Source organism: Myxine glutinosa, chromosome 2, assembly GCF_964187855.1.
Source record: "Myxine glutinosa chromosome 2, kmMyxGlut1.1, whole genome shotgun sequence".
Taxonomy (NCBI): Eukaryota; Metazoa; Chordata; class Myxini; order Myxiniformes; family Myxinidae; genus Myxine; species Myxine glutinosa.
In genome coordinates this window covers 270,455,514-270,480,196 of record NC_136262.1, presented here as the reverse complement: position 1 = coordinate 270,480,196, position 24,683 = coordinate 270,455,514, and the positions used below count along the sequence as shown (strand labels likewise).

Sequence of the window (24,683 nt, the reverse complement as noted above, 5' to 3'; positions counted from 1 at the left end):
TTCCGTCACCCAGTATATAGATTCCGTCACCCAGTATATAGATTCCGTCACCCAGTATATAGATTCCGTCACCCAGTATATAGATTCCGTCACCCAGTATATAGATTGCGTCACCCAGTATATAGATTCCGTCACCCAGTATATAGATTCCGTCACCCAGTATATAGATTCCGTCACCCAGTATATAGATTCCGTCACCCAGTATATAGATTCCGTCACCCAGTATATAGATTCCGTCACCCAGTATATAGATTCCGTCACCCAGTATATAGATTCCGTCACCCAGTATATAGATTCCGTCACCCAGTATATAGATTCCGTCACCCAGTATATAGATTCCGTCACCCAGTATATAGATTCCGTCACCCAGTATATAGATTGCGTCACCCAGTATATAGATTCCGTCACCCAGTATATAGATTCCGTCACCCAGTATATAGATTCCGTCACCCAGTATATAGATTCCGTCACCCAGTATATAGATTCCGTCACCCAGTATATAGATTCCGTCACCCAGTATATAGATTCCGTCACCCAGTATATAGATTCCGTCACCCAGTATATAGATTCCGTCACCCAGTATATAGATTCCGTCACCCAGTATATAGATTCCGTCACCCAGTATATAGATTCCGTCACCCAGTATATAGATTCCGTCACCGAGTATATAGATTCCGTCACCGAGTATATAGATTCCGTCACCGAGTATATAGATTCCGTCACCGAGTATATAGATTCCGTCACCGAGTATATAGATTCCGTCACCGAGTATATAGATTCCGTCACCGAGTATATAGATTCCGTCACCGAGTATATAGATTCCGTCACCGAGTATATAGATTCCGTCACCGAGTATATAGATTCCGTCACCGAGTATATAGATTCCGTCACCCGAGTATATAGATTCCGTCACCGAGTATATAGATTCCGTCACCAGTATATAGATTCCGTCACCCAGTATATAGATTCCGTCACCCAGTATATAGATTCCGTCACCCAGTATATAGATTCCGTCACCCAGTATATAGATTCCGTCACCCAGTATATAGATTCCGTCACCCAGTATATAGATTCCGTCACCCAGTATATAGATTCCGTCACCCAGTATATAGATTCCGTCACCCAGTATATAGATTCCGTCACCCAGTATATAGATTCCGTCACCCAGTATATAGATTCCGTCACCCAGTATATAGATTCCGTCACCCAGTATATAGATTCCGTCACCCAGTATATAGATTCCGTCACCCAGTATATAGATTCCGTCACCCAGTATATAGATTCCGTCACCCAGTATATAGATTCCGTCACCCAGTATATAGATTCCGTCACCCAGTATATAGATTCCGTCACCCAGTATATAGATTCCGTCACCCAGTATATAGATTCCGTCACCCAGTATATAGATTCCGTCACCCAGTATATAGATTCCGTCACCCAGTATATAGATTCCGTCACCCAGTATATAGATTCCGTCACCCAGTATATAGATTCCGTCACCCAGTATATAGATTCCGTCACCCAGTATATAGATTCCGTCACCCAGTATATAGATTCCGTCACCCAGTATATAGATTCCGTCACCCAGTATATAGATTCCGTCACCCAGTATATAGATTCCGTCACCCAGTATATAGATTCCGTCACCCAGTATATAGATTCCGTCACCCAGTATATAGATTCCGTCACCCAGTATATAGATTCCGTCACCCAGTATATAGATTCCGTCACCCAGTATATAGATTCCGTCACCCAGTATATAGATTCCGTCACCCAGTATATAGATTCCGTCACCCAGTATATAGATTCCGTCACCCAGTATATAGATTCCGTCACCCAGTATATAGATTCCGTCACCCAGTATATAGATTCCGTCACCCAGTATATAGATTCCGTCACCCAGTATATAGATTCCGTCACCCAGTATATAGATTCCGTCACCCAGTATATAGATTCCGTCACCCAGTATATAGATTCCGTCACCCAGTATATAGATTCCGTCACCCAGTATATAGATTCCGTCACCCAGTATATAGATTCCGTCACCCAGTATATAGATTCCGTCACCCAGTATATAGATTCCGTCACCCAGTATATAGATTCCGTCACCCAGTATATAGATTCCGTCACCCAGTATATAGATTCCGTCACCCAGTATATAGATTCCGTCACCCAGTATATAGATTCCGTCACCCAGTATATAGATTCCGTCACCCAGTATATAGATTCCGTCACCCAGTATATAGATTCCGTCACCCAGTATATAGATTCCGTCACCCAGTATATAGATTCCGTCACCCAGTATATAGATTCCGTCACCCAGTATATAGATTCCGTCACCCAGTATATAGATTCCGTCACCCAGTATATAGATTCCGTCACCCAGTATATAGATTCCGTCACCCAGTATATAGATTCCGTCACCCAGTATATAGATTCCGTCACCGAGTATATAGATTCCGTCACCCGAGTATATAGATTCCGTCACCGAGTATATAGATTCCGTCACCGAGTATATAGATTCCGTCACCGAGTATATAGATTCCGTCACCGAGTATATAGATTCCGTCACCCAGTATATAGATTCCGTCACCCAGTATATAGATTCCGTCACCCAGTATATAGATTCCGTCACCAGTATATAGATTCCGTCACCCAGTATATAGATTCCGTCACCCAGTATATAGATTCCGTCACCCAGTATATAGATTCCGTCACCCAGTATATAGATTCCGTCACCCAGTATATAGATTCCGTCACCCAGTATATAGATTCCGTCACCCAGTATATAGATTCCGTCACCCAGTATATAGATTCCGTCACCCAGTATATAGATTCCGTCACCCAGTATATAGATTCCGTCACCCAGTATATAGATTCCGTCACCCAGTATATAGATTCCGTCACCCAGTATATAGATTCCGTCACCCAGTATATAGATTCCGTCACCCAGTATATAGATTCCGTCACCCAGTATATAGATTCCGTCACCCAGTATATAGATTCCGTCACCCAGTATATAGATTCCGTCACCCAGTATATAGATTCCGTCACCCAGTATATAGATTCCGTCACCCAGTATATAGATTCCGTCACCCAGTATATAGATTCCGTCACCCAGTATATAGATTCCGTCACCCAGTATATAGATTCCGTCACCCAGTATATAGATTCCGTCACCCAGTATATAGATTCCGTCACCCAGTATATAGATTCCGTCACCCAGTATATAGATTCCGTCACCCAGTATATAGATTCCGTCACCCAGTATATAGATTCCGTCACCCAGTATATAGATTCCGTCACCCAGTATATAGATTCCGTCACCCAGTATATAGATTCCGTCACCGAGTATATAGATTCCGTCACCAGTATATAGATTCCGTCACCGAGTATATAGATTCCGTCACCCGAGTATATAGATTCCGTCACCGAGTATATAGATTCCGTCACCGCAGTATATAGATTCCGTCACCGAGTATATAGATTCCGTCACCCGAGTATATAGATTCCGTCACCGAGTATATAGATTCCGTCACCGAGTATATAGATTCCGTCACCGAGTATATAGATTCCGTCACCGAGTATATAGATTCCGTCACCGAGTATATAGATTCCGTCACCGAGTATATAGATTCCGTCACCGAGTATATAGATTCCGTCACCGAGTATATAGATTCCGTCACCGAGTATATAGATTCCGTCACCGAGTATATAGATTCCGTCACCGAGTATATAGATTCCGTCACCGAGTATATAGATTCCGTCACCGAGTATATAGATTCCGTCACCGAGTATATAGATTCCGTCACCGAGTATATAGATTCCGTCACCGAGTATATAGATTCCGTCACCGAGTATATAGATTCCGTCACCGAGTATATAGATTCCGTCACCGAGTATATAGATTCCGTCACCGAGTATATAGATTCCGTCACCGAGTATATAGATTCCGTCACCGAGTATATAGATTCCGTCACCGAGTATATAGATTCCGTCACCGAGTATATAGATTCCGTCACCGAGTATATAGATTCCGTCACCGAGTATATAGATTCCGTCACCGAGTATATAGATTCCGTCACCGAGTATATAGATTCCGTCACCGAGTATATAGATTCCGTCACCGAGTATATAGATTCCGTCACCGAGTATATAGATTCCGTCACCGAGTATATAGATTCCGTCACCGAGTATATAGATTCCGTCACCGAGTATATAGATTCCGTCACCGAGTATATAGATTCCGTCACCGAGTATATAGATTCCGTCACCGAGTATATAGATTCCGTCACCGAGTATATAGATTCCGTCACCGAGTATATAGATTCCGTCACCGAGTATATAGATTCCGTCACCGAGTATATAGATTCCGTCACCGAGTATATAGATTCCGTCACCGAGTATATAGATTCCGTCACCGAGTATATAGATTCCGTCACCGAGTATATAGATTCCGTCACCGAGTATATAGATTCCGTCACCGAGTATATAGATTCCGTCACCGAGTATATAGATTCCGTCACCGAGTATATAGATTCCGTCACCGAGTATATAGATTCCGTCACCGAGTATATAGATTCCGTCACCGAGTATATAGATTCCGTCACCGAGTATATAGATTCCGTCACCGAGTATATAGATTCCGTCACCGAGTATATAGATTCCGTCACCGAGTATATAGATTCCGTCACCGAGTATATAGATTCCGTCACCGAGTATATAGATTCCGTCACCGAGTATATAGATTCCGTCACCGAGTATATAGATTCCGTCACCGAGTATATAGATTCCGTCACCGAGTATATAGATTCCGTCACCGAGTATATAGATTCCGTCACCGAGTATATAGATTCCGTCACCGAGTATATAGATTCCGTCACCGAGTATATAGATTCCGTCACCGAGTATATAGATTCCGTCACCGAGTATATAGATTCCGTCACCGAGTATATAGATTCCGTCACCGAGTATATAGATTCCGTCACCGAGTATATAGATTCCGTCACCGAGTATATAGATTCCGTCACCGAGTATATAGATTCCGTCACCGAGTATATAGATTCCGTCACCGAGTATATAGATTCCGTCACCGAGTATATAGATTCCGTCACCGAGTATATAGATTCCGTCACCGAGTATATAGATTCCGTCACCGAGTATATAGATTCCGTCACCGAGTATATAGATTCCGTCACCGAGTATATAGATTCCGTCACCGAGTATATAGATTCCGTCACCGAGTATATAGATTCCGTCACCGAGTATATAGATTCCGTCACCGAGTATATAGATTCCGTCACCGAGTATATAGATTCCGTCACCGAGTATATAGATTCCGTCACCGAGTATATAGATTCCGTCACCGAGTATATAGATTCCGTCACCGAGTATATAGATTCCGTCACCGAGTATATAGATTCCGTCACCGAGTATATAGATTCCGTCACCGAGTATATAGATTCCGTCACCGAGTATATAGATTCCGTCACCGAGTATATAGATTCCGTCACCGAGTATATAGATTCCGTCACCGAGTATATAGATTCCGTCACCGAGTATATAGATTCCGTCACCGAGTATATAGATTCCGTCACCGAGTATATAGATTCCGTCACCGAGTATATAGATTCCGTCACCGAGTATATAGATTCCGTCACCGAGTATATAGATTCCGTCACCGAGTATATAGATTCCGTCACCGAGTATATAGATTCCGTCACCGAGTATATAGATTCCCGTCACCGAGTATATAGATTCCGTCACCGAGTATATAGATTCCGTCACCGAGTATATAGATTCCGTCACCGAGTATATAGATTCCGTCACCGAGTATATAGATTCCGTCACCGAGTATATAGATTCCGTCACCGAGTATATAGATTCCGTCACCGAGTATATAGATTCCGTCACCGAGTATATAGATTCCGTCACCAGTATATAGATTCCGTCACCGAGTATATAGATTCCGTCACCGAGTATATAGATTCCGTCACCGAGTATATAGATTCCGTCACCGAGTATATAGATTCCGTCACCGAGTATATAGATTCCGTCACCGAGTATATAGATTCCGTCACCGAGTATATAGATTCCGTCACCGAGTATATAGATTCCGTCACCGAGTATATAGATTCCGTCACCGAGTATATAGATTCCGTCACCGAGTATATAGATTCCGTCACCGAGTATATAGATTCCGTCACCGAGTATATAGATTCCGTCACCGAGTATATAGATTCCGTCACCGAGTATATAGATTCCGTCACCGAGTATATAGATTCCGTCACCGAGTATATAGATTCCGTCACCGAGTATATAGATTCCGTCACCGAGTATATAGATTCCGTCACCGAGTATATAGATTCCGTCACCGAGTATATAGATTCCGTCACCGAGTATATAGATTCCGTCACCGAGTATATAGATTCCGTCACCGAGTATATAGATTCCGTCACCGAGTATATAGATTCCGTCACCGAGTATATAGATTCCGTCACCGAGTATATAGATTCCGTCACCGAGTATATAGATTCCGTCACCGAGTATATAGATTCCGTCACCGAGTATATAGATTCCGTCACCGAGTATATAGATTCCGTCACCGAGTATATAGATTCCGTCACCGAGTATATAGATTCCGTCACCGAGTATATAGATTCCGTCACCGAGTATATAGATTCCGTCACCGAGTATATAGATTCCGTCACCGAGTATATAGATTCCGTCACCGAGTATATAGATTCCGTCACCGAGTATATAGATTCCGTCACCGAGTATATAGATTCCGTCACCGAGTATATAGATTCCGTCACCGAGTATATAGATTCCGTCACCGAGTATATAGATTCCGTCACCGAGTATATAGATTCCGTCACCGAGTATATAGATTCCGTCACCGAGTATATAGATTCCGTCACCGAGTATATAGATTCCGTCACCGAGTATATAGATTCCGTCACCGAGTATATAGATTCCGTCACCGAGTATATAGATTCCGTCACCGAGTATATAGATTCCGTCACCGAGTATATAGATTCCGTCACCGAGTATATAGATTCCGTCACCGAGTATATAGATTCCGTCACCGAGTATATAGATTCCGTCACCGAGTATATAGATTCCGTCACCGAGTATATAGATTCCGTCACCGAGTATATAGATTCCGTCACCGAGTATATAGATTCCGTCACCGAGTATATAGATTCCGTCACCGAGTATATAGATTCCGTCACCGAGTATATAGATTCCGTCACCGAGTATATAGATTCCGTCACCGAGTATATAGATTCCGTCACCGAGTATATAGATTCCGTCACCGAGTATATAGATTCCGTCACCGAGTATATAGATTCCGTCACCGAGTATATAGATTCCGTCACCGAGTATATAGATTCCGTCACCGAGTATATAGATTCCGTCACCGAGTATATAGATTCCGTCACCGAGTATATAGATTCCGTCACCGAGTATATAGATTCCGTCACCGAGTATATAGATTCCGTCACCGAGTATATAGATTCCGTCACCGAGTATATAGATTCCGTCACCGAGTATATAGATTCCGTCACCGAGTATATAGATTCCGTCACCGAGTATATAGATTCCGTCACCGAGTATATAGATTCCGTCACCGAGTATATAGATTCCGTCACCGAGTATATAGATTCCGTCACCGAGTATATAGATTCCGTCACCGAGTATATAGATTCCGTCACCGAGTATATAGATTCCGTCACCGAGTATATAGATTCCGTCACCGAGTATATAGATTCCGTCACCGAGTATATAGATTCCGTCACCGAGTATATAGATTCCGTCACCGAGTATATAGATTCCGTCACCGAGTATATAGATTCCGTCACCGAGTATATAGATTCCGTCACCGAGTATATAGATTCCGTCACCGAGTATATAGATTCCGTCACCGAGTATATAGATTCCGTCACCGAGTATATAGATTCCGTCACCGAGTATATAGATTCCGTCACCGAGTATATAGATTCCGTCACCGAGTATATAGATTCCGTCACCGAGTATATAGATTCCGTCACCGAGTATATAGATTCCGTCACCGAGTATATAGATTCCGTCACCGAGTATATAGATTCCGTCACCGAGTATATAGATTCCGTCACCGAGTATATAGATTCCGTCACCGAGTATATAGATTCCGTCACCGAGTATATAGATTCCGTCACCGAGTATATAGATTCCGTCACCGAGTATATAGATTCCGTCACCGAGTATATAGATTCCGTCACCGAGTATATAGATTCCGTCACCGAGTATATAGATTCCGTCACCGAGTATATAGATTCCGTCACCGAGTATATAGATTCCGTCACCGAGTATATAGATTCCGTCACCGAGTATATAGATTCCGTCACCGAGTATATAGATTCCGTCACCGAGTATATAGATTCCGTCACCGAGTATATAGATTCCGTCACCGAGTATATAGATTCCGTCACCGAGTATATAGATTCCGTCACCGAGTATATAGATTCCGTCACCGAGTATATAGATTCCGTCACCGAGTATATAGATTCCGTCACCGAGTATATAGATTCCGTCACCGAGTATATAGATTCCGTCACCGAGTATATAGATTCCGTCACCGAGTATATAGATTCCGTCACCGAGTATATAGATTCCGTCACCGAGTATATAGATTCCGTCACCGAGTATATAGATTCCGTCACCGAGTATATAGATTCCGTCACCGAGTATATAGATTCCGTCACCGAGTATATAGATTCCGTCACCGAGTATATAGATTCCGTCACCGAGTATATAGATTCCGTCACCGAGTATATAGATTCCGTCACCGAGTATATAGATTCCGTCACCGAGTATATAGATTCCGTCACCGAGTATATAGATTCCGTCACCGAGTATATAGATTCCGTCACCGAGTATATAGATTCCGTCACCGAGTATATAGATTCCGTCACCGAGTCTATAGATTCCGCCACCGAGTCTATAGATTCCGCCACCGAGTATGTAGATTCCGTCACCGAGTGTACAGATTCCGTCACCGAGTGTACAGATTCCGTCACCGCACACCCACCAAGTGTATAGATTACGTCACCGCATCACCGAGTATGTAGATTATGTCACCGTGCCACCAAGTCACCGAGTATATAGATTACGTCACCGCGTCACCCATCGAGTGTATAGATTACGTCACCGTGTCAGTCACCGAGTATATAGATTACGTCACCGCGTCACCCACCGAGTATACAGATTACGTCACCGAGTATTTAGATTACGTCACAGAGTATTTAGATTATGTCACCGCGTATATAGATTACGTCACCGCGTCACCCACGGAGTGTATAGATTACGTCACCGTGTCACCGAGTATATAGATTACGTCACCGAGTATATAGATTACGTCACCGAGTATATAGATTACGTCACCGCGTCACCCATCGAGTGTAGAGATTACGTCACCGCGTCACCCATCGAGTGTATAGATTACGTCACCGTGTCACCGAGTATATAGACTAAACTTGATAATTAATGAACCAAAATGAAGTGGATTTGCATGCCGCGTTTGCATCCATCTCGGAATTCTTCAGACAGTTCCTTGGACTTATGCTACCTGTAATTAAGCTACCTATTCACACACATTATCGATTATTTCAGGCACCGAGTGGAAACAAAACACCAACATATAAACGTAGGTAGTTATGAATAAATATATAGCCAGCTTGGTAAAAACGGCATTCTTACCGACTTGAATCCCCCTGCTCTGGACCTGCAACCCATTTGGTGTCACAGATGAGGAGCATAGACTTTCCTTGGATTCCTTTTCAGTGAACCTGCCAGCCTGCATGCCAAGGAAGGAAAATAATATATACTCGGCTAATACTGAGAACACCATTACAAACAACCAATGGGAATCCGATTCAAAAATGTGGAAATCATCAATGAATTAGGATTTAAAAAACAATAATAAAAATACCCAATCCTTTTATCCATGTTGTTTGTCCATGTTCTGTCCTTTTATCCATGTTGTTTGTCCATGTTCTATCCTTTTATCCATGTTGTTTGTCCATGTTCTATCATTTTATCCATGTTGTTTGTCCATGTTCTATCATTTTATCCATGTTGTTTGTCCATGTTCTATCCTTTTATCCATGTTGTTTGTCCATGTTCTATCATTTTATCCATGTTGTTTGTCCATGTTCTATCCTTTTATCCATGTTGTTTGTCCATGTTCTATCCTTTTATCCATGTTGTTTGTCCATGTTCTGTCCTTTTATCCATATTGTTTGTCCATGTTCTGTCCTTTTATCCATGTTGTTTGTCCATGTTCTATCCTTTTATCCATGTTGTTTGTCCATGTTCTATCCTTTTATCCATGTTGTGTGTCCATGTTCTATCCTTTTATCCATGTTGTTTGTCCAAGTTCTATCCTTTTATCCATGTTGTTTGTCCATGCTCTATCCTTTTATCCATGTTGTGTGTCCATGTTCTATCCTTTTATCCATGTTGTTTGTCCAAGTTCTATCCTTTTATACATGTTGGGTTGTCCATGATCTATCCTTTTATCCATGTTGATTGTCCATGCTCTATCCTTTTATCCATGTTGTTTGTCCATGCTCTATCCTTTTATCCATGTTGTTTGTCCATGCGCTATCATTTTATCCATGTTGTTTGTCCATGCTCTATCCTTTTATCCATGTTGTTTGTCCATGCTCTATCCTTTTATCCATGTTGTTTGTCCATGTTCTATCCTTTTATCCATGTTGTTTGTCCATGCTCTATCCTTTAATCCATGTTGTTTCTCCATGCTCTATCCTTTTATCCATGTTGTTTGCCCATGATCTATCCTTTTATCCATGTTGTTTGTCCATGCTCTATCCTTTTATCCATGTTGTTTGTCCATGCTCAATCCTTTTATCCATGTTGGTTGTCCATGTTCTATCCTTTTACCCATGTTGTTTGTCCATGCTCTATCCTTTTATCCATGTTGTTTGTCCATGTTCTATCCTTTTATCCATGTTGTTTGTCCATGCTCTATCCTTTTATCCATGTTGTTTGTCCATGCTCTATCCTTTCATCCATGTTGTTTGTCCATGTTCTATCCTTTTATCCATGTTGTTTGTCCATGCTCTATCCTTTCATCCATGTTGTTTGTCCATGTTCTATCCTTTTATCCATGTTGTTTGTCCATGTTCTATTGTTCTATCCTTTCGTCCATGTTGTTTGTCCATGTTCTATCCTTTTATCCATGTTGTTTGTCCATGTTCTATCCTTTTATCCATGTTGTTTGTCCATGTTCTATCCTTTTATCCATGTTGTTTGTCCATGTTCTATCCTTTTATGCATGTTCAATCCTTTTATCAATGTTGTTTGTCCATGTTCTATCCTTTTATCAATGTTGTTTGTCCATGTTCTATCCTTTTATCAATGTTGTTTGTCCATGTTCTATCCTTTTATCCATGTTGTTTGTCCATGTTATATCCTTCTATCCATGTTGTTTGTCCATGTTATATCCTTTTATCCATGTTGTTTGTCCATGTTCTATCCTTTTATCCATGTTGGTTGTCCATGATCTATCCTTTTATCCATGTGGTGTGTCCATGTTTGGTCCTTTAATCCATGTTGTTTGTCCATGTTCTATCCTTTGATCCATGTTGTTTGTCCATGTTCTATCCTTTTATCCATGTTGTTTGTCCATGTTCTATCCTTTTATCCATGTTGTTTGTCCATGTTCTATCCTTTTATCCATGTTGTTTGTCCATGTTCAATCCTTTTATCAATGTTGTTTGTCCATGTTTGGTCCTTTTATCAATGTTGTTTGTCCATGTTCTATCCTTTTATCCATGTTGTTTATCCATGTTCTACCCTTTTATCCATGTTGTTTGTCCAAGTTCTATCCTTTTATCCATGTTTTGTCCAAGTTCTATCCTTTTATCCATGTTGGTTGTGCATGATCTATCCTTTTATCCATGTTGTGTGTCCATGTTCGGTCCTTTTATCCATGTTGTTTGTCCATGCTCTATCCTTTTATCCATGTTGTTTGTCCATGCTCTATCCTTTTATCCATGTTGTTTGTCCACGTTCTATCCTTTTATCCATTTATCCGTTGTTTGTCCATGCTCTATCCTTTTATCCATGTTGTTTGTCCATGCTCTATCCTTTTACCCATGTTGTTTGTCCATGCTCTATCCTTTTATCCATGTTGTTTGTCCATGCTCTATCCTTTTATCCATGTTGTGTGTCCATGTTCTATCCTTTTATCCATGTTGTTTGTCCAAGTTCTATCCTTTTATACATGTTGGTTGTCCATGATCTATCCTTTTATCCATGTTGATTGTCCATGCTCTATCCTTTTATCCATGTTGTTTGTCCATGTTCTATCCTTTTATCCATGTTGTTTGTCCATGTTCTATCCTTTTATCCATGTTGTTTTTCCATGTTCTATCCTTTTATCCATGTTGGTTGTCCGTGATCTATCATTTTATCCATGTTGGTTGTCCGTGATCTATCCTTTTTATGCCTCCGGCCCGAAGGTGGCCAGAGGCATCATGTTTTCGGATTGTCAGTCCGTCCGTCCGTCCGTCTGGGATAAAACTCGTTTTTCTCAGCAACCACGTGTCCGATTAAGATGAAACTTTCAGGGTAGGAGTGACACCCATGTAAAATGTTTTTATGATAATTGTGACGTTATAGGTCACGTGGTATGGCAGCGATCTTGGAATAAACGCAAATAATTAAATAATTATTTCTCAGAAACCGCTTAATGGAAAAATTGAAACTTGGCACTGTCAAGTACTCCCAATGGGGAACAAAAGCAGGATAATGATGACATCATAGGTGAAGTGGTATACCAGCCAAAAATGTTATCAAATTCCTAATCCTAAAAATCTGAAAATGCATGCAGACCCATTTGTATTGAAATATAAAATTTATGACATCATAGGTCACATGGTTTGGCAGCCATATTTGATTTAACCTAAAATCTAATAAAAACATCTTCTCCCAAACCACCAAATCGATTCACTCAAAACTTTAAGTGTGTCATTGACTACTGACTAGGCATGGCGATTAAAAGATGATCACGAAAACATCATAGGTCACATGGTTTGGCAGCCATATTGGATTGAACCTGAAACCTTAAAAAAGCATATTCTCCCAAACTACCAAATCGATTGACTCGAAACTTTACAGGTGTCATTGACTAGGCATGGCGATTAAAAGATGATAAGGAAAACATCATTGGTCACATGGTGTGGCAACCATATTGGATTAAAAGAAAATATTAAATAATTATATCTCTGAAACCACTCACAATATCGATGCGAAATTTTATAAATATCATCTAACACCATTATTGCATATAGTTTGAAAATGATGACGTCATTGGTCACGTGGTTTGGCAGCCATCTTGGATAGAAAAACGAACCTTATCCAATCACCATGAAACTTCACAAAAGTGATCCCCTACCCAAACATATGCAGATTGTACATTTTTAAAGGTCATATGTCACGTGGTATGGCAACCATATTAGCTTGAAATCCGATATTTAAAAAAAATCCCTTCTCTGAAACTGCTTCACGATCGATGTGAAACCTGTCATGGCTGGTGAAAATGTGATACTTGGAAATAGCTGAAGGGATTTAAATCAAACTTGTTTATTTTTAGGACAGTGATCGAGGGCATCTACCCGTTGTGGGACTATGTGGAGGCATATTGACGACACAGTCGCATTGTTCTCGTTATCCATGTTCTTTGTCCCTGCTCTAATATTTCTCTATCCTGTTATCCATGTTGCGTGTCCGTGATCTATCCTTGTATCCAAGTTTGTCCGTGCTCTATCCTTTTATCCATGATGCGTGTCCGTGCTCTACATCCTGGAGTCAAACTATCTCTCGCCAACAACATGCACACATCACGCCATCTCAAAGTAATCTCCTTTCCTTTTTAGCAGAGAATACAGGGTGCGGCATGGGACGTCATTGTGGTTTCCTTGTCCAGGAAGCCATCAATCAAAGTGACAGGTACGTGCAAATCCTCACCCCACAATATTCCCCCCTACCCCTTTCCTGGTAAGATTCACCACGAAGGCTCCGTCCCAACAATAGGACTCCGTCCCCAGGCAGAGATATGGGACCCAGCTAATCGCCGTGGGTGAGGGTCAGTCCTTCCTCGCAGCCTCTACACCAATGAGAGCCCGAAAGCCGCGAGGAGGTGGGTTTGGGAGGGAAGAGGTGGGGGGGGGGGGGGGGGGGAAACGGAGAGATGCGGGAAGGAAGACTATCAATAGATTACCAGATGATCATTACATTATCCTTCTTTACACATCGAGATTATGTGACTCTTTTACACTTGGAGACACAGTCTTTTTTTTTTTTGTATACAACATCAAGGCTCGTGTAAGAGCTAAAAGCTCGTTTCTTTGCATACTTCCTTTTCTTTCCTTCCCTTCCCTTTCTACAGCTTGCTCGTTTTGCTTCACTCATCTCCTTAATTTTCGTTCTCGTCACGCTTTCAATTCTCCTCACCTCACCGCATGCAATCCATGCATGTCTCCACACCAAGCCCTGTGCACTTTCTCCTCAGCCTGGTTGCCCACCTCTCCACCTGGGCCATGTCAGAGCTGTCCACCTCACCAACAGCGTTCCTGCCAAAGCTCTTCAGTCCATCTCATTCAGCCAGTTACCATTGGGCAGCCCAGGAGATTGGGAGCGTAACGGAGAATTCGGGAGGGAGCGTGAAGGGGACGAGATACGGACCACCGGGCCCGAGAATTGGGTGGCCGCAATCCAGCCAGGTTATCGCTCGGTTAACTGAGGCTCGCAGACAACTCCTCACCAATTTTTTCTCACCTCTTATTCTTCTTGGCCTTCACCACTTTCCAATCTCTCACTTTGGGTGTATGTCTTGGCACAAATTAGTTACAGTGATAAATTATGAAGGCACCCAATGGTATGATTGACACATAGTGGACAAGGTGAAATGTAGACGTGCTGTAGTATTTGTATATAATTGCTGTATTGCCTGTGCTCACTTTCCCATCTCTAGTCTGATTGCCATTGTTGTATTTTCCCACCATTTTTGGTTTGAATGATAATTGCTTGTGTTTTTCCGTCATTTCTCGCCTTGCTTGATGATTAAATCCCATGTGGTATAAAAAACTGCTTGACTTATCCTACCCGGGTTTGCTCTGAGATAGAGTTCCTATGGGGAATTAGCCCAAGCATTTGATCGATGATCGAGTGCGGCACGTAACGTTGGTTCGCTCAGTCAATTGTCATCCGTTGTGTGACTACCGGCACGGTTCCCCATAGACTTCAATCATTTTAAAGGTACGGTAAACCGACACTCGGCAGGAGGATCCGACCAAAGCGAGTGTTGTAGATGGCGTACGTGGTCTTTTTATAGAGGCATCGGACATTTGAAGTTACCGGGCCACCTCCATCAATACTTTGACCGTTTGTGGATAAGCTCTGACCGTTCCATGTCGTGTCCAGTCCACACGCAGATATACTTTAATATTGATTGTTCATTCAGAGATATACTCTAACACCAGTACACTGGTTGAGTTGAGTGTTGTTGTTGTTGTTGAGTACCAGTACACTGGTAATTCCCTGCTTGTCGTTAAAGGCGGCAAAAAGGGTTGGCGTCAGGAAGGGCATCCGGCCGTAAAACATTGCTTCAAAAAGGGGACCGAAAAAACAACAACAACCACGGTCCCCGAAAAAGGCCAACCCCCGCTTTGCGGGGAAAAATGGCCTCTAAAGGTGGTTATTTATTTATATATATATTCAGAGATATACTGTAATCTATGCACCCCAGCAAAGCTCTGCATTGTTAAATGCTCCTTAACATTTTCAAACATGCACGCATAACCACATTTGATAGTAGCCCAAGTTCAGATCCGGTCAATAAAATCAACATATTCTCACCGTTGTGATCTCTTCACTCTGCCCATTACACAGCACATTCAGAAAGTATTCATACCCCTTGACTTTTTCAAATTTTGTGACGTTACAGCCAGAATTTAAAATTGATTAAACTGAGATTTTTGGTCACCGATTGACACAAAATACCCCATAATGTCAAAGTGAAAATGTGTTTTTAGAGATTTTTTTCAAAAGAATTCAAAATGAAAGACAGAAATATCTAACTGGCATAAGTATTCAACCCCCGAGTCGATACATTGTAGAAGCACCTTTGGCCACGATTACAGCTTCCAGTCTTCTTGGGCACGTCTGTACCATCTTTGCACACCTGGATTTGGGGAGTTTCTCCCATTCCTCCTCACAGATTTTCTTCAAGCTCTGTCAATTTGGATTGGGAGCGTCGGTGAACAGCAATCTTCAAGTCTTCCCAAAGATTCTCAATGGGTTCAAGAGCTTTGGCTGGGCCTCTCGAGGACTTTCATGTTCTTGTTCTGAAGCCATTCCAACGTTACTTTGGCTGTATGTTTGGGGTCATTGTCCTGCTGGAATGTAAATCTTCACCACAGTCCAAGATCTTTTGCACTCTGAAGCAGGTTCTCCTCAAGGATTTGCCTGGATTTGGCTCCATCCATTGTTCCCTCTATCCTAACAAGTCTTCCAGTCCCTGCCGCTGAAAAGCATCCCCAAAGAATGATGCTGCCACCACGATGCTTCAAGGTAGGGATTATGTTAGATGGAAGATGAACTGTGCTCAGTTTCTGTCAGACGTTGCTCTTTTCATTCAGGCCAAATAGTTCAATTTTCGTCTCATCCGACCACAGAATATTTTGCCTCATCCTCTGTCTTTCACGTGCCTTTTTGCAAACTCCATGCATGCTGTCATGTGCCTTTTTCTCAGGAGTGGCTTCCGTCTGACCACTATCCCATAAAGCCAAGATTTGTGAAGTGCTGCAGAGACTGTTGTCCAGTTTCTCCCATCTCAGCTAAGGAACTCTAGTTCTGTCAGAGTGATCATTGGGTTCTTGGTCACCTCACTGACCAAGGTCCTTCTTGCCCGGTTGCTCAGTTTGGTCGGACCGCCAGATCTAGGAAGAGTCTGGATAATTCCAAATTCTTTCCATTTCCTAATCATGGAGCTCACTGTGATCTTGGGAACTTTCAACACTCGAGGAATTGTTTTCTACCCTTCCCCAGATCTATACCTTCTCACAATTCCATCTCGGAATTCTTCGGACAGTTCCTTGGACTTCATGGTAGCGTTTCTGCTCTGACATGCACTGCCAACTCTATGGGACCTCATATAGAAAGGTGTGTTTCTTTCTAAATTATGTCCAATCAATTGAATTGGCCACAGGTGGACTCCAAACAAGTTGTAGAAACATCTCAAGGATGATCAAAGGAAATTGGATGCACCTGAGCTCAATTTGGCATGTCACAGCAAAGGGGTTGAATACTTATTAAAGACATTTCAGCTTTTCATTTTTAATTATATTGTAAACATTTCTGAAAAAGAAATTCCACCGACATTATAGGGTTATGTACCCGGTGTGTACCCCGGTTTGGAATAGGTACACCGTATCCCTGCGTGTCGTAAGAGGCGAATAAAAGGGTTGGCGTCAGGAAGGGCATCCGGCCATAAAAACATTGCCTCAAAAAGAGAACCATGACAATTACAACTACATATGTGCAGCGTGCAGCCCGAAGTACCCCGTGGGGGACCCCATTCCCTCTCGTCAAAACTCAAGGTGGGGAACCCGATCGAAGCAAGGGTGGAAATCACTACATTTATGACGAAACGTCTGATGCCCGACGTGGAGATCGGTTTCTGAGGTTTGGGACATGGAATGCAGGGACAATGACGGAGATCAGGAGACGTGGTGGAAGTATTGGTCAGAAGAAGAGTGGACATATGTTGTGTGCAGGAGTCGAGATGGAAGGGAAGTGGTGTGAGAATGGTGAAGGGTAGGCAGGGACAGAAATACAAGTTTTTGTGGCAAGGGTGCTCAGAAGGCATGAATGGTGTTGGTGTCCTGTTTTCTGAGGAGTTTGTAGACAGTGTGGTGAGTGTGACTGGAGTGAGTGATAGGTTGATGATGGTGAAAATGATGATTGGAAAGCTCTTGGTGAACATCATCTCGGGATATGCTCCGCAGGTTGGTCGGAGCGATGAAGAGAAGGACAGGTTCTGGTGTGCTATAGAGAAGCTGATGGAAAACGTGAAAGATGAAGTTGTTTTGGGAGGAGGAGACCTAAATGGACATGTGAGAAGGAGTATGGACGGTTTTGAGGGAGTTCATGGGGGTTACGGATATGGTGTGAGAAATGGAGAAGGTGAAAGGATTTTGGAGTTTGCTGATGGAGCCGATTTGTTGATTTGTAATACTCAGTTCCAGAAAGAGGATAATAAGCTTGTTACATACACGTCAGGTGGGTCGACGACAACCATTGACTACCTGCTTGTGCGTAGGCGAAATAGGGGGCACCTCCAGGACACAAAGGTGATCCCGGAGGAGGAGCCTGTTTCACAGCGCCACTTGGTTGTCTGCGACATAAGGGTGAAAGGTGCGAGGAGAGCTCGGCGGGTGAAATACCAACCGAGAATGAAGGTGTGGAGGTTGAAAGAGGTGACAGTGAGGGAGGCATGAAAAGAGAGGCTGAGTATGGTAGAGGATGATGTGGTTGAGCTTGAAAGTGGTTGGATGTCTATGAAAGATAGTCTGTTGGGAGCCGTTGGTGAGGTATGTGGATTGACAAAAGGACCACCGAGGCACTCAGAAACATGGTGGTGGGATGATGAAGTTGGAAAGAAGATTGATGAGAAGAGGAAGAAGTTCAAGGAGTGGCAGAAGGCGAAGGGTATGGGGGCAGAAAAGGCAGAGCACGAAAGTTATAAGGCAGCCAAAGAAGGCTGCAAAGAAGGAGGTAGCAAAGGCGCAGGAGGCATGTAGGAAAATGTTTGGAGAACGCTTGGATTTGGAAGAGGGTCAGAGAGCGGTATTCAGGATTGCAAAGCAGATAGCGAAAGAGAGGTGTGATGTGATGGGGGTGGGTTGCTTGAAGGATGAAGAGGGACAAATCGTTGTGGACCCAGATGGAATTAAAGGAAGATGGAAGAGGTATATGGAAATACTGTTGAATGCAGAGAATGAATGGGATGGCAACATAGAGAGTAACCCAGTTTTAGGACCGGCAGAGAAGATAACCGAGAAGGAAATGGAGGAAGCGATAAAAGCAATGAAGAGTAGAAAAGCGGTGAGGACCGACGGGAGTTGTGGGAGATATGTTGAAGGCAGCGGGAAATTGGGGTGTGAAGAGAATGACAGAGACCTGCAATCTTGTGGTGAAAGAAGGCCGCATTCCAGTGGATTGGGAACTGAGTACCCTCGTCCCTCTATACAAAGGGAAAGGTGACCCTCTGGACTGTGGCTCGTAACGAGCGATAAAGTTATTGGAGCATGGAATGAAGGTATTGGAAAGGGTGTTGGAGAGGAGGATAAGGAAGAAAGTGAAGATTGACGAAATGCAGTTTGGATTTATGCCAGGAAGAGGAACGACAGACACGCTTTTTATTGTGGGGCAGTTGCAGGAGAAGTACATGGAGAAGAGGAAGAAGTTGTTTCTTGGGTTTGTTGATCTGGAGAAAGCATTCGATAGGGTTCCACGTGAAGTAGTGACATGGGCATTGAGGAAGTTAGGAGTGGAGGAATGGTTGATCATAGTAGTGATGGCAATGTACACAAGAGCGCGCATAGCTGGAAGGACGAAGGACGGGAACAGTGGTGAGTTTGAGGTGAAGGTGGGAGTGCATCAGGGGTCCGTACGAAGTCCACTTCTATTTGCAGCTGTGATGGAGGTGCTGGCTCGGAATGTAAAGGAGGGTTTACCGTGGGAGTTGTTGTATGCAGATGATCTGGTGTTGATTGCAGAAAGTATGGATGGACTGAAGGAGAAGATGAACAAGTGGAAGGAATGTATTGAGACAAAAGTTCTGAAGATGACTATCGGAAAAACGAAGGTGATGGCAAGTGGTAAAGCATGTGGTGAGGTGGAAAGAACTGGGAAGTGGCCCTGTGCTGTGTGGAGGAAGGGTGTCGGAGTGAATTCCATTCAATGTACAATGTGCGCTGAGTGGGTTCATCAAAAATGTAGTGGTTTGAGAGGGTCATTAACCAGTGTGGCAGCTACATTCAAGTGCAAGGTGTGCACAGAGGGAGCTGCAGATGGAGGAAATGTTGAGTTGGATCTTGGTGACGGCGTGAACCTGGAAGGTGTGAAAACATTTTGTTACCTAGGAGACATGCTGAATGGAGAAGGTGGATCAGACTCGGCAACGGTTGCTCGAGTGAGATGTGCATGGAAGAAGTTTCGGGAACTGAGTGGCGTGCTGACGAGGAGGGGAGTGTGGTTGAAGCTGAAGGGAAAGGTGTATGCTGCATGTGTGAGAAGTGTTATGATTTATGGGAGCAAGACATGGGTAATGAAGGTAGAGCAGCAATGAAGGCTGGAAAGGGTAGAAATGTGAATGGTTCGGTGGATGTGTGGAGTATCGTTGAGAGAATGAATGAATGAATGAATTGCGAAAGATGATGGGAATAGAGCCTGTGATGGATGCCGTGAAGAGAAACAGGTTGAGATGGTTTGGTCATGTGTTGAGGAAGCATGAAAGTGACTGGTTGAGAAGAGTGATGGAAATGAATGTAGAAGGAAGTAGAGGACGGGGAAGACCGAGAAAGACTTGGCTGAAGGTGGTGGAAGAAGAAATGCGGGCAAGGGGGTTAACACGGAGAGATGCAGAAAATAGGGCAAAATGGAGAACATTGTCATGGGGACCGCAAGGCAAACCCCCACTCTTGCAGGGAAAATAGCCTTAAAATGCCTGTTGTTGTTGTTGTTGTTGTTGTTGTATGTTCATCTGCTGTGGCCCTTCAAGCCCCCAAACTTACCCACGTTGATTTTGCGAAGCGATGTTCTGATATTTTTCCAAAGTCCTTGCAGGTTATATTTGTTTGACACATTTCTCCAAAGTTCCGAGCTTTAGCTTTCCATTCTGAACCCAGTTCACAAATCTTTAAATCATGTTGCCGCTGCATACAAGATGGCGGATAACTGTCGTTTGTTTTTTGGGCCTCCGATTCCCGTTGACCAGGAAGAGCGTTCCTCTCACCTTTACCACAATATTGGCATCTGCTCCGCTTTGCTTTCTCAAACATGGCAACAGAAAAATCAGCCTGGGACGCCTCACAAGCCATTGCTCCTTGCGTCCCTCGATGCTCGATATTCGAGCGAACGGGAGACACATTCAGGAGATTGCAAATTCTATCCAAGGCCTCTAACAACCGCCTGTCACGATCGTCCTTCACTTCTGCGCACATCATTTTATCAGGGCGGCAAAATATTTCTCCTGGATGCTTGCATTCCGATGTCAAATCCGCTGGTTTTGTGTCGGGTGCTTGTGGTTTGATTTTTTCCCTCAATGACACCGTAGCTGTTCCAACGTATCGCTCTTCATCCTGTGTGGCAGCATCAGTCACAACACTCCTGCCATAGGCAAATCGTTTCATCACATCCTTGTATGTCACTCGATCTGCACCCATCACAGAGATAGGAACAGTTTCTCCCGATGTACCCAATGGTGACACGGTGGACAGGCTCCTGCCATGGTGTTTCCTGGGAATAAACGAGTCAAACGTTGACGTTTGCGGTGCTCCTGGCCGATGGATTTGCTCGTCTACATTTGAGGAGTCACTCGGCTTCGTCGGAAGCGATTGCCAACACGTTTTCCCTTCGCTCCCACATGTCAAACCTGTGGGGAGAAGGAAATGGAAAAAAAACAAAGGTTTTAAATTAAAATTAAACACAAAAAGTCACCCTGTGAGCACTACACTGTTTCTAAGCCATCCAAGTCTAAGAAGCGGCTGTAGAGCGGAGTAAAGCTCGTTTGGCCTTCCATGCTACCCTACGGTATTCACCAAGGGTAGTCACACGACAATATTTAAACCAAGAACCAAGGTCAAACATCCTATTAATAAATATACTCGATGGTGATGAGTGCAATAAGAAAATGTAGTCCCTAAAATAAAACGGTCAAATATTCATTGGCTCTCTATACGAGTTCAAAGAAAGTACGAGAGAAAATAGAGTGGTACGAGTGTTTTAGAATCAACAAATATTAATTTGTTCTCCGTATGTATTTAAAATGATATGTGGTTTATCGTCCATGTGGATTTGGTTTTAAAAAATGGGTTGAGATAAATGATTGGATAAAAATGGGAAAGTCGGTGGGTGGTTCATCAGTTCCAATGCATTTTCCCTATTCACTTCAATGTAAAATTGGGTATGTTTTAGAACCCCCATTTCCCTACGACTGCCGCTATACAACCTGTCATTGAGTATTGTCACCATATATGGGCTCGTGATCCAGCCTGTCACCTATCGGCCCTTGACGGAATCTAGGGACGTGCTGCCAACCTGGTGAGAGTTGGCATCATCCCTGGAACCTCTCTCTGTCTACCACTCTGTTGCTTCTTTGAGTCTTTTCTTATAGATATTGTTGTAGAAATGGCACCTAGTGGTTAATAAATGCTGAGTGTCGTCCCGTTATTTCCTTCCCGTGTGCTTTAGAATAAGCGCAAGTAATTAAAGGCGATATTAAGTATTCGTCACTCATGTAATATATCGAGATATCCAACCAATCCTCATGTGGGCGTGTATAAAATTAGCATCCCTTTTGACTTTTTATTTCACGTAGAATCTGTCTTAAATGTTCTTTTGAAGCATCTGACAGGCCATCAGGAAACTAGTTTAGGAAGCAAAACTCAGTCGTCACTTTGACACCGTGACAACCCAAAAACATAACGCCTCCGGTGACTTCACCGGCAGAGGCATAAAAACTTTTTTTTTTAATGGAAAAGGATGGAGGAATGGTATACCAAAAAAGTATGTAAATAAGGTAGGGATGGTCACAAGAAATTATGATGTGAAACCATCGGTACATATTTCTTAAAATAATGGTTGTTCCGCAAATACGAGTATATACACGCACGCAGGCACACGATGTTTCGCGTCATTTGGAGACAATCATTATTCAAAGAAACTGTAGGGATGGTTCCACATGATTTCTTGTGACCATCCCTACCTTGTTTACATACCATCCCCACATCATTTTACCTTAAAAAAAAAAAGTTTGTTTTTATTACTTGCTCGTAAAAGGTTTTTTTTAGAACCACTCCTTCCCACAGCCTTTTCCCCAGTTAACTTACCATAACATTTATTCCTCAAGATAGAAAATGAGGCCTTGAACGTTTCTGGATCCATTGGAATGTAGAAAACCTTTGAGCTGCCAGGTGGGTTGTAGGGGCACAGCATTGGCCACTCTGTCAGAAACGCACAATGATCAAGATACATTATTATAATTATCAACAATATATAAAAGTACATTACACTATTACAGTGCGGTAAAGTGTCAGTTTGGCTTCCTCCTAGGTGAGGCTGCTTCTGTGCCACAAATGCAAGGATGTCCTCGATCTCAAACAAGAGGTGCCGCACGCTCACTGAACATCTCCATGGATTTTAGTTCACAGATAGGTGACATGCAGCATACGTCTTTCTCATCTTGATGAGGCTCTTGAATTCTCACAGAGTTGAAGCACTTTAAAATATATGAAGTGATAGTCAAGTGATGTCTCAAGTCACTTTATTTTACAAGATGGGACCAATATCTGCTCTAATACAAAATTACAAGGCTGTTCGTGACCCAACAAGGATCTTTTTGTGTGATTAATGTTCGCTCTTTCACGAGCCTCGATCTTGTATACAAAAAAAAAAAAAAAAAAAAAAAAAAAAAACATCGCAGACACAACCTGTGTGATGTATCGAACAAGACCATATGTACAAGGTTCGTCACGGAGGGGTGCACATCCTGATGAGGCTGTTTCTCACCAAACAAGGTTCGTTAGAGTACTCTATTACACATCCTGATGAGGCTGTTCCTCACCAAACAAGGTTCGTTAGAGTACTCTATTACACATCCTGATGAGGCTGTTTCTCACCAAACAAGGTCCGTTAGAGCACTCTATTACACATCCTGATGAGGCTGTTCCTCACCAAACAAGGTTCGTTGGAGTACTCTATTACACATCCTGATGAGGCTGTTCCTCACCAAACAAGGTTCGTTAGAGTACTCTATTACACATCCTGATGAGGCTGTTCCTCACCAAACAAGGTTCGTTAGAGTACTCTATTACACATCCTGATGAGGCTGTTTCTCACCAAACAAGGTCCGTTAGAGTACTCTATTACACATCCTGATGAGGCTGTTCCTCACCAAACAAGGTTCGTTAGAGTACTCTATTACACATCCTGATGAGGCTGTTCCTCACCAAACAAGGTCCGTTAGAGTACTCTATTACACATCCTGATGAGGCTGTTCCTCACCAAACAAGGTTCGTTAGAGTACTCTATTACACATCCTGATGAGGCTGTTTCTCACCAAACAAGGTCCGTTAGAGCACTCTATTACACATCCTGATGAGGCTGTTCCTCACCAAACAAGGTTCGTTAGAGTACTCTATTACACATCCTGATGAGGCTGTTTCTCACCAAACAAGGTCCGTTAGAGCACTCTATTACACATCCTGATGAGGCTGTTCCTCACCAAACAAGGTCCGTTAGAGGATGCTTTCGTCTTGCTCACCAAATCTATTCATTCCAAAATATATATATAATACCATCTCTTACAGTTCCTCCTTTCTACATTCCCT

At 42.9% G+C, this 24,683-nt stretch overlaps 1 protein-coding gene across 1 annotated transcript in view; it reads right to left on the bottom strand.

Annotated features, from left to right (window-relative positions):
* The window catches only part of LOC137420547 (uncharacterized), a 106,439-nt gene that overhangs the window by 65,178 nt on the left and 16,578 nt on the right, over nucleotides 1–24,683 (bottom strand). The window contains exons 3-5 of the mRNA XM_078772720.1: nucleotides 23,184–23,297; nucleotides 20,868–21,727; nucleotides 9,742–9,838 (exon numbers count right to left, since the gene is read on the bottom strand). Of these exons, the coding sequence (XP_078628846.1) occupies nucleotides 9,742–9,838; nucleotides 20,868–21,727; nucleotides 23,184–23,297 (1,071 nt within the window). The remainder of the gene's footprint in view (nucleotides 1–9,741; nucleotides 9,839–20,867; nucleotides 21,728–23,183; nucleotides 23,298–24,683) is intronic.